The 15,486-nt window shown below is 34.4% G+C and overlaps 1 protein-coding gene across 15 annotated transcripts in view; it reads right to left on the bottom strand.

Moving 5' to 3' along the window:
* The window catches only part of NEK10 (NIMA related kinase 10), a 226,885-nt gene that overhangs the window by 147,658 nt on the left and 63,741 nt on the right, over positions 1 to 15,486 (bottom strand). For all 15 annotated transcript variants that reach the window (XR_003141762.3, XM_025461041.3, XM_049100027.1 and 12 more), the window contains 7 exons: positions 14,972 to 15,036; positions 13,498 to 13,600; positions 13,274 to 13,402; positions 12,603 to 12,740; positions 9,650 to 9,695; positions 7,164 to 7,285; positions 6,922 to 7,024 (listed from right to left, as the gene is read on the bottom strand). Coding sequence is in view for 14 of the 15 variants with exons in the window: in XM_025461041.3 (XP_025316826.1) it covers positions 6,922 to 7,024; positions 7,164 to 7,285; positions 9,650 to 9,695; positions 12,603 to 12,740; positions 13,274 to 13,402; positions 13,498 to 13,600; positions 14,972 to 15,036 (706 nt within the window). In the remaining variant the exon portion in view is untranslated. The remainder of the gene's footprint in view (positions 1 to 6,921; positions 7,025 to 7,163; positions 7,286 to 9,649; positions 9,696 to 12,602; positions 12,741 to 13,273; positions 13,403 to 13,497; positions 13,601 to 14,971; positions 15,037 to 15,486) is intronic.

Here is a 15,486-nt window from a genome sequence, read left to right as displayed (position 1 = left end):
AGCTCACCTAGACAATCTCCCTTATACCTGGGGGTGGTAACATGGCTTGGCTTTGGCCAACACAATGTGAGATAGGAGCTTCAGGCAGCCTGGGTCTCTGAGCACAGCTCCCTCAGTTACCTGCATTGCACACACAGAATGAGCTAAGGAAACCTTGCTGTTTTAAGCCAGGGTGGGCAAATGTTTTCTTTACTTTTCTTTTTAATATATAGTGGGTTATAACTTTAAGTTTTTGTTTGTTTGTTTGTTTGTTTGTTTGTTTGAAGTACTCTCTACAACCAACATGGAGCTGAAACTCAGGACCCTGAGATCAAGAGTGGCATGCTCTTCCAACTGAGCCAGCCAGGCACCCCAAGGACAAACTTTTTCTGTAAAGGGTCAGATAATAAACATTTAAGGCTTCAAGAGCCGCATGTGATCTCTGTCACATATTCTTCTGCTTCTTTTTTTTTAAAACAACCATCTAAAAAGAAAAAAAAGCCATCATTATCTCACAGGTCATACAAAAACAGGCCACAGCTGGATTTGTCCCATAGGTTGTGGTTTACCACTATTTTAAGCTGCTGAAACCTTCAGGCCACTTGTTACTACAGCATAACATGACCAATCCCAAGTAATATAATAGTATTTTGCATAGACAAATTTCTAGTCTTTATAACCCTGTACACAACTAGAAGCTCCATGAAGATAGTGACCATGTCTGCCATACTTGTCTTGTTAACTGCTGGATGTCACAGCTCAGGAGTTAACTGCTGAGTCAAGAACTCAAAATCCTCTGCAAAAGACTGTGAGTTCAAGGGACAGAGGACATGGCTTCCATCTAATATCCACTCCTACATGCCTGGTATATGATGGCATTTGATAAGCACTTGAATCTTTGCTAAATGTTCTACGGAATCAAGTATTTTTCTGTTGTTATTACCAGTAGCAAAAGCCAAATACCATTTGAGATACATGTAAAAATGTACACAGCCTATTTAGTTACAGGATGAATATGTGACCTCTTAAGTCATGCACTAAAGCCCATGTCCGAAATCTATTATCATAATTGATTGAGTTTTGTTTTTCTCTTTTTCTCTTCTTTTTTTCTTTCTTTTAGTTTGGGATGAGGGAGAAAGTAGGAGCATGAGAGGCTTACATTAAAATTTGAGTATTTGAAAAGGTGAAATGGTGGGTCTGTGAGCAAGTTCATTTCCAGCAGATCCCCTTCTTCAGAACATTCTATAATGGGATGGCACAGTGTAGGTCTTATTTGACAGGTGGCAGCACTTAGAGCTGACCTTGACTGTGCTTTGCTTAGCACGCCACTGAGTTGGGTCTGTTCCCTTGTGTGGCATCCAAGGTTGCAAATAAATGCAGAGGCAAGACCTGAACATGTTTCACAGAACAAGTCATTAAGATATACAATCTTTCAAATGGAGATATATTTAGACATTTAGACATTAAGATGAGATACCATTTGAAAAACCACACATACCTAAATATTAGTATAACAATATAAAGTTAGTACTTTCAACCTGCTGCCTCATGAAGGCAAATTCTCAGCTAGTGTGCTTACTATAAATAATTGCACACCAAACTCAATCTTAAAACATCTAATTCATCTATAGTAAGAAAAAGAGAAAGAGAGGGAAATTTAAGTTTCTCTAGAGCTTTTTTTTTCTGGTTACATTTTCAATACATTTTGTCTCATGCTTCTTAAACATCACTTGTCAATTCTGTGTTTCTTTCCTGGGAGTAAATAAGCCTTCTAGCACAAGAGAAAAGAAAAATAAATATGACAAGGCTGCCCCTTTGTGGTAACACGATTTCACACACAACCCAGCCATTTTTATAGGCTCTATGAATTGCATCTTTATTTCAACCTCCCAAAATATGGCCTTTTCTACATTGGTTCCAAATTAATGCTATAAGATTTTAATTTAACCATACCCCTCATAAAAATAAGAATCTCTAAAGTCCACATTTATACCACCAATAGTGATAGACACTGAAAAATATTTTTCATCACTATTACATTTAAAATATCTTTAGGGACGCCTGGGTGGCTCAGTGGTTGAGTATCTGCCTTCGGCTCAGGTCATGATCCTGGGGTCTGGGGATCGAATCTGACATCAAGCTCCCAGCAGGGAACCTGCTTCTCCTTCTGCCTGTGTCTCTGCTTCTGTGTCTCTCGTGAATAAATAAATTAAAAATCTTTAAAAAAATTCTTTAAAATAGTGATATCAAGATTCTTTAGATTATATTTTCAGTCATAAAATCATTTTATACTCAATGAAAATATAGTAGCACATCAACACCCTGTCCGTGTAATTGCTTTAATGGAAAGAAACTAGATTAGGTTAAGATTCTATTCTAAGGTATACCACTGCTTCTTTATTTGAAGCTAAAAAAATATTGCCTCATTTAATGCTAAAAAGTTTGGAAAGATGAATATAATTTTTAAGTTAATAAAACTTAAGTAATAAGTCTGACAAATATTAATAAGAAAAAGTTTGGGCAGAATGGTGATGAGTGGCAGGACAGAGAAAAAGAAAATAAAAGTTTACTTATCCTTGTAAACAAAGTAACTTTTTTCTAAGGAGTCCTTTACAATTTGAAAGCAAGCAAAAATGTATTTTATGAGAGTAAAAATGAAAAGGAGATATTTTGTTATACTAATGTATAGACTTAATGTAACTGGCCTGCCTTTTTGGGTTTAAAAGGTGGATTGATCATATATATGTTTGTTTTCTAGCTCTTAAAATCTTGCTAAAATGAAAGGAAATAAATTTTCTTTAATACATCACTAACTCACAAGGACAATGAAAATGGGCTTGGTGACAACAGAGGATAAGATATTCCAATGAATTTTTGTAAGATGGAAAGTAGATGGAAAATGTACCCTGCAGAAGTCCAAACCATGTGTCTGAGAATAAGAGGACCAAAAGGGTACCCATTCACTCTGCAGAGCTCATATACTTAGTATGCCACACAAGGAGAGGTGAAGTTAAAAAAAAAAAAAAAAAAAAAGCTCAAAAGACAGAGTTAAGATCAAGTGCACAGGTTCCTCCCCAAATGTACATGACACTACCCAGTAATTGAGTTCCCTATGCCACTAGCAGGAAAAGAGAGATTTATTTTCCAAAGACATTGACTGAACCAAAAAGAAACAAAACAGAGTGTAGATGAACACATGGGAATTCAGGGAAAATCTATCAACTGGATATAACTCCCTGAGCCCACTTTCTCCACACTGCCTCCCAAATGACAACAACAGATAGACATTGCCTCAGTCAAGATACTGGAGATATATTCTTTGGAAAAAAGTTATATAATAACTTTGAGGGGTTCCCAAGGAAAAATGTGCTCTAACAAAGTCCACAGATAGTAGCCTTAGCTGGAACTCGCAGAGCTTCCAACAGCTTATTTAGGGGCTTTCTCAGCCCAGTATCAATAGACATTTGAGAAAAGTATCAAATAGGAAATAGATACTTGGAGGGGAGTGGGGAAGATGGAACCAGAAAATTAAAAAAACAATGCAGTATGCTGAATAGAAAAGTCTACATTATCCTGAGGAAGAATAGAATTAGGCTTCTATGAAGATGATATAAAGAACAAGATAAAAGCTGAGGAAGTTAAAAAATGTGAAAACAAAAATTAAATAATAGAAGCACTAAAAAATTAAGTTAAAGAAATAACTGGGTAGCTCAGTGGTTGAGCATTTGCCTTTGGCTCATGGTGTGATCCTGCAGTCCCAGTATGGAGTCCCACATTGGGCTCCCTGCACGGAGCCTGCTTCTCCTTCTGCCTACGTCTCTGCCTCTCTCTCTCTCTGTGTCTCTCATGAATAAATAAATAAAATCTTTAAAAAAAAAAAAAAAAAGAAATAACTGAAGTAAAACAAAGAGATCTGAAAACTGAGAGAATAATTATTTTTAAATTAGGAGACTATTCAGCATATAGACCCAAGACTAAAAGGAATTCTAGAAATTAAAGGGAAAGGGAGAAAAATAATGAAGAAATAAGGCAGAAAAATTTCCCAAAACTGAAATGTTACCTCCAATACTGAAATGCAAACCTAGTTCCAAACACATTGAATGAAAAGAGACCCACTCAAAGCTGTGGGTAAATAGAACAACCTAAAAGTCTCTAGATAAATAAAAGTGCTCATACAAGCAATGGGAATCAAAATAGCATTAGCTTTCCAAACAACAAAACTGGATGCTAGAAGACTGAAGTAATGCCTTCAAATTTGAAAGGATAACGACTTTCATCTGAGAACACTACACCCACCCAATAGAATACAAGGGTCCCCTAAAAATATTTTGTGACATGCAAACATCCAAAAATTATAAGAACATTCTTTTTTAGGAAAGTACTGGGAGATACACTTCAGCACAACCGGAGAGTTTAAGAAAAAAAAAAGTGTGTAAGTGATGAATCACTAAATTCTACACCTGAAACTAATATTACACTGTATGTTAACTAACTGGAATTTAAATGAAAACATGAAAGGAAAAAAGGAAATGGAAGGAAGGAAGGAAGGAAGGAAGGAAGGAAGGAAGGAAGGAAGGAAGGAAGGAAGGAAAAAGAGATGAAAAAACACAGGATGTAAGAAAGACTCCAATTAGAAAAGAAGCAAATATAAGTTCCAGGATAATGGAGTAGACCTAAATTCAAATCCTGTTCTACACAGCAGCAAGCAGCTACTGGAATTGGGTGTCCAGGAAAACAATTGAGAGTAACTGCCATGTTTGACCACATGGAAATAGTACAGAGAGGGCTTTTATAATCTTTTTGCAAGACTTGAGAAGAAGAAATAATATGTACATAGAAAACTAAGAAAACAAACAAAAAAGAAGGCAATTACTAACTCCAAGAAAAACAGAAAGGTCTATGAGAAAGGAAAGATGATCAACATTAAACAATAATTATACAGTAATAATAATGTAAACATTGAATACTGACTTAACCCCAAATTGTACAATAACTATGTTGGCAGGATGGTAAATGAGAAATAAGAAAAAATAAGAAAATTAAATCCTCTACTATCACAATGGAAAATCAAATGCCAGAAGAAGCTAAGGAGAATTAAAAGTGGTCATTTTAGGAAAATAGAGAACTGGGGATTACAAAGAAGTAAGTGTCTCTTTATAAGATTTTTAGCACTATTTTATTTTGTAAGCTATTTTGATGTACAGTACTTATTACAGAAAATATAAAAACTAATAAGGTTAGATAGAAATCAAACTACTACAACAAAAGATTAACCCCAATGTATTGAAATGTAACCAAAGGAAATGATCACAGCTGATCTTAGTAAGAAAATAAAAGTCAGGGCTGGCTATTACTCAGAAACATGACCTGAATAGCCATCAAAAGCATTATATGCCAATATAAAACAAAACAAATCTATTCAATCATATGTAATAATATATAGGTATAATAAATTTGACTTCTAATAATTCCTTTGAATTTATAAATAAAAATATCTACAGGTGTATAAATAAGAAAAATTCTTAAGGAAACATAAGTCTAATTTATAAAAAGAAAAAAACAAAGTTTCTGGCAAAGTTATAATTAACTTCAAATGATTAAGCAAATCTGTGTCCAAGGTAAAGATTCACAATTACTTGGTTTTATATTATATTTCAGAAAGCACTAGCCTGGAAATATTTCCAAGTAACTTTGTATTGGAAGTTATCTATAGAGTTTCTTTTGGCGTTGCTTTTTTATATTTTAATCTAATATAGGATGCTCTTAGAAAAATCTGGACATTAAATCTAATTGTTGTTACTAAAGACGTGTGGTTATGGTAAAGGTGCACGTTTGGAATAACCCTTATGAAGAGTTAGATTCTACTAAGAGAAAGCAGCTTTAAAATGTTATCCTGTGTCTCTCACATCCATAACATTTAGGGAAGTGGTCTCCAAAGCTGTGCCTAAGGCAATCCACAAGGGGGCAGGAAAAAATATTGAAACTTCTTTTTTTTTTTTTTTTTTTTTAATATTGAAACTTCTATTTTTACTTCTTAGTGCACCCCTTTATATCTTATTTGTAGACTTAATATACTTTATATCAAATAATTATACAGCGATATAATTATAGAATTTATAAATAAGCATATATACATTGGCATTATATTACAAAAATTGTTTTACTGATGGAATGTCATAAGCAAAAAATATTTAGAGACCACTAATTTAGATATGCATATCCTTACTTATAGTTAGTGCATGATTAATAGTCCATGAGAGTAACATAAGTGTTCATAAGTAAAGAAGAGTAGGATAATATAAGTCATCAGTCTAGGCTAAAAAGCTAATTTTAAGTTATATTGAGAATTATACAATTGTGGGGGGAAAAATTAACCTCCTCACTTGTAAAATTTATCCAACATTAGGCCTACCTGCTTCAGCTGAAAATATTTTGATAAAAACTGATGCTGAAATATACAAATGCCTTGATTTTTCATAGCCCTTCATATGTACACTTGTCACTCATATGGCACAGGCTATATTAAAATAGTTCAAAACAATGTGCTCACATGGTGGTCATAAAAGCTTTTGCTGATGAAGTAGTGTTCTATAGAGAGAAAAATATCTAGCAACCACTGAATTGGGAATTAAATACTCAAGCATCCTAACAGTACTTTATTCTCTCATATGGGCAAAACACAACTCTATCAAGAACTGTACTTGTCACTGTCCAATACAGGAGCCACTAGTCACACAGGGACATTTACTTAACTAAAATTTGATAGAATTTAAGATTCACATCCTCGTCACACTAGCCCCATTTCAAGGGCCCAATAGCCACATACTGGACAGTGCAGATAGAGAACATTTCCTTAAATACAGAAACTTCTATTGAACAACTCTGCTCTTGAATAATATTCAAGAATTCCTAAATTAAAAATTTTAAGATTCTTATACTTACTAACTGTTACTTTGTCCTTATCCCCCAACATAATGTTGTTTGGTGTCAGATCTCTATGAACAATCCTCTTCTCCTTGTGTAAGTACCGAAGAGCTAAGCACAGCTTGAAATAGCAAATAAAAAACAAATTTTATTTCCCCCAGTATATATATATCACCACTGATGACTACTACACACATCTCTAAGAAATCAGCTCAGAAATTTACTGTTTGGTAAAAAAGTTAATGAAAACAAAAGTGTACCTGTATAAATATTTTCCATAGTCTTTCTTCAATAAAATGATGCTGCTTTTCCTTCAAAGAACTGAAATGCTCTCCAAGAGGGACCCCTTCTATAAGCTCCATAACTATATACAACCTATCATCTGTAAGAAAACAAGGAAGAGATAATAGAAATTTAAATTCAATATATTTAGGGGAAAAAAAACTTATGAATTGGAATCTAAGCTACCCAACGTGTACAGATCACAGTACTGAAGATTTAGAGTCATGCTAAGATATGGATCCACTTAGTCCTGGAGACAGCGGAGGTGAGGGGCCCTTGGGGCTCCTGGAGCCCAACAACAGTCTCTTTTGACTGTGGACAAACTCTTAGCATAAGTTTACTCTGGCAAATATCATCATTTTCTATGTACACAAAGATGTGGAATAGTTGTGAGGCGCCAAGGAGAACAAGTAAATGATGCCAAGTCATGGAGCATTTCTGGAAGAACATGTAAACCCACCTTTCCTCTCCATAGTTTAAAATTTACCCTTAAATCACATCAGAAATTCAGAAAATTGCATTTTAAACTATTGTTTTATAGTCATATAGATATACCTCCAGAATTTTATAATGGAATCACACCATGGTCTTGCAATGGCATAGCTGAAAAGACAACCCACAACAGAAACTTCTGTAATGGTCCTCCAGAGCAGAGAAAGCTGGGCTTCTTACTGGTTTTATCTCATGGATACTGGGAATCTCATAACTGATTGCATTCATCTTTTTGCTTTGGATGTCAAGAAACAAAGTAAATGCTACTTTCTCTTCCAAAACCAATATGAAATTAGTAACAATGGCATGTGATATGTATCCTCTGTAATGTTTTGAATGTATATAAAACATGTATGTACACGATACTCACAAAAATGAAAACATGCTATACATGTTCTGCCGCTTAATACTTTTTCATTCAACAGCCTGACGTAACACCATACAGAGGTCCATGCCATTCTTTCTGTTGGCAGCATAGTATCCCACAACACGGATGGATCATTTTTTTAAAAGGTTTTATTTATTTATTTATTCATGAGAGACACAGAGAGACAGAGAGAGAGAGAAGCAGGCTCCATGCGGGGAGCCTGATGTGGGACTCGATCTCAGGTCTCCGGATCACGCCGTGGGCCAAAGGCAGCACTAAACCGCTGAGCCACCCAGGCTGCCCAGATCATTATTAATTCTCCTAAAGACATACATTTATATTGTTTTTAATTTTTCATTATCCCAAGAAATAATCAGTGTATTACTAATCTTACCCCTAGTTTAATTTTTTCCTTTCTTATATTGATTTTTCTTTTTTGATTGAATCATAATTAACATACTGTATTATATTAATTTCAGGTGTTCAATATAGTGATTTAACAATTCTATACAGTACTCAGTGCTCATCACAATAAGTGTACTCTTAATCCCTTTCACCTGCTTCACTCATCCTCATCCTTTAGTTTTTAATCCATTTTTTATTTTCTCAACTTTTTTTCCCTTTTTTATATAACTTCCTAATCTATTTTATCATATTTTATGTATTTTTAAGCCACTTCCAATTATTTTTGGAGGATGTCAGGTTGTAAAAGTTTTGTTTTTAAATTTGCATAAAGTTGTGTCACTTCAGTAAGTGCAAGTCAGAAGCCAATCCTGATCTCTAATGGGACAAGCACTAAACTATAAGAAATTATTCTAATATTAAGAATTCTAATATCAAGGAGGCAGGATTTACTGGACAGTTTCAGAACTGGGTACCTTTGAATTACCTGGGGGAAGGGAGATGGGTAAAAATCATAAAATGCCACTTATAAAGAGGTAATGAGGAAGCCCCAACCATTGCCTTGTACTTCCTTAAATCTTCCTCTAAATGATTTACTTTTAAACTTCATATGTGATGCACATCATTAGGGTTTATCAATACTTTTATTGTTTCAGTCAAAGGTCCTTTATTGTTTTAAACATGTGACTGAGTTTGGCTTTATCTCAACCTTTTGATTCAATAGTCCATTGTCCTTGCACAAAGAGGGCTTGCCCACAGAATCAGTCATGGCTTCATCGCCACCTTGTGGTAATTACCTAAACTTCAGGTAAAGAAATCTCAAAGATAAAGCCACTCTCCATTTATTTGGGGAGTGAAAAATGTCGTCTGAGTCACCGAAAACAATTTTGTCTTAAGCCATTATCCTTTAGTTTGCTGCTCTCCTGATCCTAACGGTTTTGTGTTTGTGTAAGATGAAAGTTATAATAATTTTGCTTTATTCATGTAGTGTCTTTCATAAGTACTTTATAACTGTCTGTAGGTCACTGATTATATCACTGTTTCACTGACCAAAAAAAATGATGTACAAGATCCTCCACAAATAAAGGAAAAAATTGAAAAAAAAAAGAAAAGAATTAAGTTTATCTTATGACATTCTAATATAAAAATATGCACTATAGATATTTTTCCTTAATTAGAAATTTCATGAAAACTCATACTTACTTTCTAGAAATGTTTTGTAATAGCGTACAACATTGGGATGATAGAGCTACAAGAAAATAAATAACAAACATTACATTACCTCAAAATATAAACTTGCAGTCACAATTTAGTTGGACTTCATATTTGAAAACAATATAGAAATTATTATATTCATATTTATCTATAAAATTAAGCATTTCAAGATATCATTTAATTGAGATTTCAGATTCTTATCATGATTCTTATTATTGCTACTTACAAAACTAATCTGAAAATAGCAATCTCCCATATACCCTTATCAATTAAAATTTAAAACTGTACTTTATCACCTAATTTAACTAAAATAGAGAACTGTAGAACTCAAAGTAACCTGAAGAATTCATTTAGCATTCCTCATCCCAACTACACTACATTGCAAAGAGAAGAAAACTGCAATGAAATAATTTATATTGAATATGTCTATCATTGCCTCTTGCCACTCCCTATCACTTATTCATATATACTGTCTCTGTCTATTCAGACTTTGTGTTTTTTATATTCTCCAAAATGGTTAGTATGAAATTGAAAAAAATCTAAGAGTTACTAACTCCATTTACATTATAATAGTAGGCAAGGACTCCCTTCTTGGCCAAACTTTAGTCAGGCTTCTGGAGCCCTCTTCTTGACTAGGCCTCATTCTTGGCCTGCCTGGTTTTATTAAGAATCCTGCCAAGCCAGTTTAGCAAGAATCTCCCTGTCTTGATATCCAATCAAGTTCCTCATCACTCTATCTTTGATGGTTAATGGAAGTCCTTCTGAGTAAATTTCCATCTAGGCACTGCCTCACCTGGCCTGTTGGTTGTAAATTTCTAGCTATTGTTATTGTCTTTGGAGCTGAGTTCAATCTCTCTCCCCTGTTGTAATAGTTTGACTCCTATTGCAGTAGTCTTGAATGAAGTCTTCCTTGCCAGGTTTAGGAAGAAGAGTTCAGTATAATTTCCCTTTGACTTTAAGTTTACCTCAGGATATGACACAAAAATTCTACTTTTTCAAAACTTTCCTTTTCTACAAGAATACTAAAAATTTTTAGTTGCTTATGTATAATTTAAGTTTCTAGGCAAGTTGAAATTTATTCTATCTCAGAATAGTTGACATTACATTTATAAATGGCTTGCATCTCTTTCTGGTCTCTTTTCCTGCCTTTTTGAAGAGGAGTCTGGTAACTGTCTACTAAAAACTTCTCCTTTTATTCCTCTATCGAATTGAGTTTGGGTGGAACATGGTTCCTGGTCAGAGATTACATCTCTCAGATTCTCTTGCAGCCCAAGAGGGACTATCACTAAGTTCTTACCAAGGGAATGTAAGGGGAAACATGTCTGCTTCTATGTCTGAGTCCTAAACATTGGGAACAACTCCCCACCATGCTTTAGTTTTTCCTATCTTGTATATAAACATGCCTGTGGCAGTTTCAACCATGTGGACAAAGATAATGGCCTAGGAGGTAGCAGGGCAGTAAGAGAAAAAGAACCTACATTCCCAAATGACTGTAAGGAACAGAGAACAATACCATCTTGGTCCACTCGTTCTAGGATTATTACATGAAAGAGAAATAGCTCATTGCCTTGTGAGGCCTCTTATTTAAGCCAATGTATTTTGGAACTTCTTTCTTACTGCAGCTTAGTCTTATTCTTAATAAACACACTCTCCTTTTCTAGTTCCATTTCTGCCACCTCTGTCTGCCGTCACCTCCTCCTTTTAGACCTCTCAGCCTCATCACCCTTTCCAATGGTTCAGTCCTCTCGTAAGAAAGCAATTACAATTTTGGGTTATCTCAAAGTCCAAATACAAACCTTTTATATGTCCCCACCCTGATAGTTTCTTTTCTTAGGAAATGTGCTAAGACAAGTCCTACCTCATCAATTATCAAGTGGCCAGCAGATTTTAAACACTATGGGACCAGGTAAGCAACAGAATCATATTGTGGACTTAGCTTACTGGCCAGGACTATATCCAGATCAGAGTTCAGATTAAGATACTAGGTCAGCTTGCAGCAAAAGCCATGCTCTAGCCTTGTGCTATAGTGAAACAGCACACTGCTAAAGATTAGATTTTCCTAAGCATGAGCAAACACTAACTTACTAAAGTCCAATCTCTTAATATATATGAAATCAACTATAAAATAAGCTATTAATGATAGTATTCACTGCAATTTCTGAATTAGAATAGAACTATTGATTTCAATGAATAAAGATTGTCATATTTATTTGGTGATCTTTATGTCCCAGCACAGATGCTATGCAAATTTAACTCGTGGAGAACAAAAAGCAGTGAAGCTGTTAGCTCTCCACAGGAGTTACAAATGAACGATATCCACAATGAATGTATAAGTAAAGAAAACTGAAAAAGAAACCCATGTATTCTTGGATCACAAAATCTAATCTCACTTTTCTTCTGACATGTTTATTCTTTCTCTCCAAACAAACCTTCATAATGATAGTTTATTAAGTTGTTATGTTAGGTTTGAATATTCTTCTCATGCCAATAAATAATAAACCCATCTTGAAAATCTACTTTTAGATTTAATAAGCTTTATGTGAGGAATGTTAACAGCATGGTTCCACTTGACACAAGTCAAAGAACCCTTAGTCAAATGCTTATGCATATAACTAAGTAACCATATATTCTACAATACAATGAGACAGAAATGGATATGCATGCAATGACAAAAGGAGGATGTTTCTTATGTGCAGCACTCTGCTGTAAACCCAATCATTCTCACCCCAAACATTGATATAAAACTCCAAAAGTCTTTCTACAGTTCAATGTCAAGCCTTAGGAAAAATATCTAACTAAAATATTACCAACTCAATACCAATTATTGTAAACAGAACCAGTTCTTAAAAAACAGCATGGACAAGAGTAGCACAAAAACTCTACTTTCTTTCGATGACACTTAGTTAAGGAACATATCCTCATAAATAAGAAAAGCATTTACCTGCTCTTTAATTATGGTTAATTCAGAAACAATATTCTTTACACTGCTGTCTCGGTCTTTTTTATCCTTTCCAAATGCTGGGTTATGTAAATTAACCTCTTTCATTGCTAAAAGATTTTGACCACTGCGTTTTCTAACCTAAAATAAGACCAAAAAATAAAATAATAATAAATAATAATAATAATGGGGTGGGTGTAGAAAGTAGGAAAAAAAGAGATCAATGAATAAGTCCCATGATTAAAACAAGTAATCTAAATAATCTACATAAGTAACATAACTTTTAAAATTTTGTCTGTATGTATGCTAAGCTCAGCTAAAAAACTGGTATCTCCTGGGTCAGTCTGTACTATTTGGTAGGATTTTACTGGGCATATATAGAAAACTCTGGTGTGAATGTTTAGAGAAAATGTCATGCACTGGGGCAAGCCATTTTGTCTATTTTTTGTAAACATTAACAATGGCTTTTGTCTTCAAAGATCAGTGACCAATTTCTAGAGCTCAGAGCTGAGATAACATCAGTACCGCTATATGACGGGCAAAAAAAAAATCATTCTAATTTGTATCTCTTTTTCAATAATGAAGGCTCTAGTCCAGTTGCATGGGTATGTACAAGTAGGATATCTGGTTTGCTTTAGAATGTCAGAAATATTGTTCTCCAAGGGCAAAGTCACCTTGTAGACACAGCCAAAAGCTCCACTTCCAAGATGATCCAAAATTGCATAGTTGCCTATGTATTTCGAAGGAGCTTTATTTTGATTAATGCTTTCAAGATTTTCAGCAATTTGCTTCAGTTCATCCTCCTTAAAAAAAAAAAAAAAATGGAAATGGGCACTATGATAATTTCCATTCTTGACCATATACCAGCCTGCCCAAATATTTAAAACTCAGGACTTACCACTAACAAATTCAACTTTGATACCAATTCTTCATAGGCACTGATATCACGAACATAATGTCCTATATCAATGAAGATTTCAAACAAGTCGGTGGGGAAAAGTCTGCAGGGAAAACATGCACACATACACTTCATGTAGGTCTTGGTAACTGTTGCTCATTCCTTCCCTTTGGGATTTAGCTCAATCAGATTAATTACATTAAACAAACTTAACTTCTTTAGGTTATCAACAAAGTGGGAGCAGATAGTACTCACCAGCTTACCTCACAAAAATGAACTAGAACTACAGTTCTTAAGGAATAATGAAAAGCAACCAGAGAGGAAAGTTTCTAGAGATGTGGTGTACAACATTGTGCTTACAGATGACAATATTGTGCTGTCCAGTAAAAAAAAAAAAAAAAAAATTTAAGAGGGCAGATCTCATGTTATGATACAGAATATACAGATTTTATTTGTAAAATATTTGGAGGTACAGGCATAAATATTTTGGAAAGGAATGTTTATGGGGTGTTTATGGAGTGTGGAACACTTTCATAAATGCCATTTGATTTGGTCCTCATATTAACCCTGGGAGGTAAATACTAACCCCACTTTTAAATGTTTTATGAAAATAAAATAAAAATACAGGTAAATGAAAAAAATGGAGAGATTTATGCAGCATTTCCAGGGTACTGATTTCAAGGGCTTAGTAAAATCATTAAGTCCACAAAAATGGTTTAGGGCCTTGAAATAAAACCTTATAATAATTATACTTCTTTTCCTTCCCTCAAATTCAAGCATCATTTGTAAATAAGGTAATAACATAAAATGCTCCAAAGCTTCTGAACAAAACACATTTTATTAACTCAAGTTCTTATTTCAATTCTACCTTATATCAGTAGAATTCTAGTAAGAACCTGAGTCTATGATTTTGGCCAGCCTGGCCAACCCAATGGCATGCAGACCACACATGTAGATACCTAGTGTTTGCCTCCCAAGGGGCCGATTTTTCTGTCACGATCACCAGCACAGCCTCCTGATCCAAGAACACCTAGCCTTTTCCCCTTCAAATGAGCTCCCATCCCATGAAAGATACCCTGGCAAACACTGCTTTTTCTATTAAGAGGAAATGGCTAGACCAACTTTGGAATTCCTGAATGCATAAGACCAAGCACTTATTTTGATATCATTCATTTAAAATGTTAATGTCCAAAAGAAAAAAAAAAGGAAAATTAAAAACCATAGTAGTCACAGTGACTAAGGAGAGTTGTATTGATTGATAAAGTGACTCATTCTCTTTCTTCATCATTTAATTCACTCTCAGTGTTAAGATATCACTAGGGTAAGTCATTGCTATCTGTGGATTCTAAGAAATCTGAAAACACATGCTTTGCATACTGATTTATTCTTCTCTTATTGTTTTCATCTAAATCAGGTATGTGAAAACAGTTCAGTCTCATGATTGCTGGTCACTTAAATTTCTCTAGGCTCGTACCTTTTAAAGAGTGGTCTGTTTCTTTCCATACTGAAGAGAAACCTCAAGGCTCTGAATGCATAACACTGGAAAATAAAAGGGTGAGTGATTCTCAAATGGTGGCTCAGCAAATTAAGACATTTCCAGGATAAAATTATCATGAACTAAGCATTAAAGTGACTGGCCTGCATGGTAGCCAAAGCTTATGACTAAAAACAAAAACCATCAATACCTGGAGTAAGTCTTGTATTTTTAAAAAGCATTTATGTTGTAAAATGCTAGGATGTTAGCCTGATTCCACTCAGGACTTGTCATTAATTCCTTTCTAGAAAGTACAAAATGAACACAGAGACCAGAAATAAAATTCCTACTCTGAGAAAACCAAACATCCAAAGATTTTCAGGAGCTCAAGGTTTATTTTGTTTCCAACTTGCTATGTACGCCTCAATATTTATATGGCTTGTACGACAAAATAAACACTTGAAATGATGACATATAAAAATAGCCACAGGCACACTGGACTCAAACTTGACAAA

The sequence above is a fragment of the Canis lupus genome, chromosome 23 (genome assembly GCF_003254725.2).
Source record: "Canis lupus dingo isolate Sandy chromosome 23, ASM325472v2, whole genome shotgun sequence".
NCBI classification, from domain to species: Eukaryota; Metazoa; Chordata; class Mammalia; order Carnivora; family Canidae; genus Canis; species Canis lupus.
The sequence above is the reverse complement of the archived record's forward strand: the minus strand, read 5'-3'. Positions and strand labels throughout refer to the sequence as shown.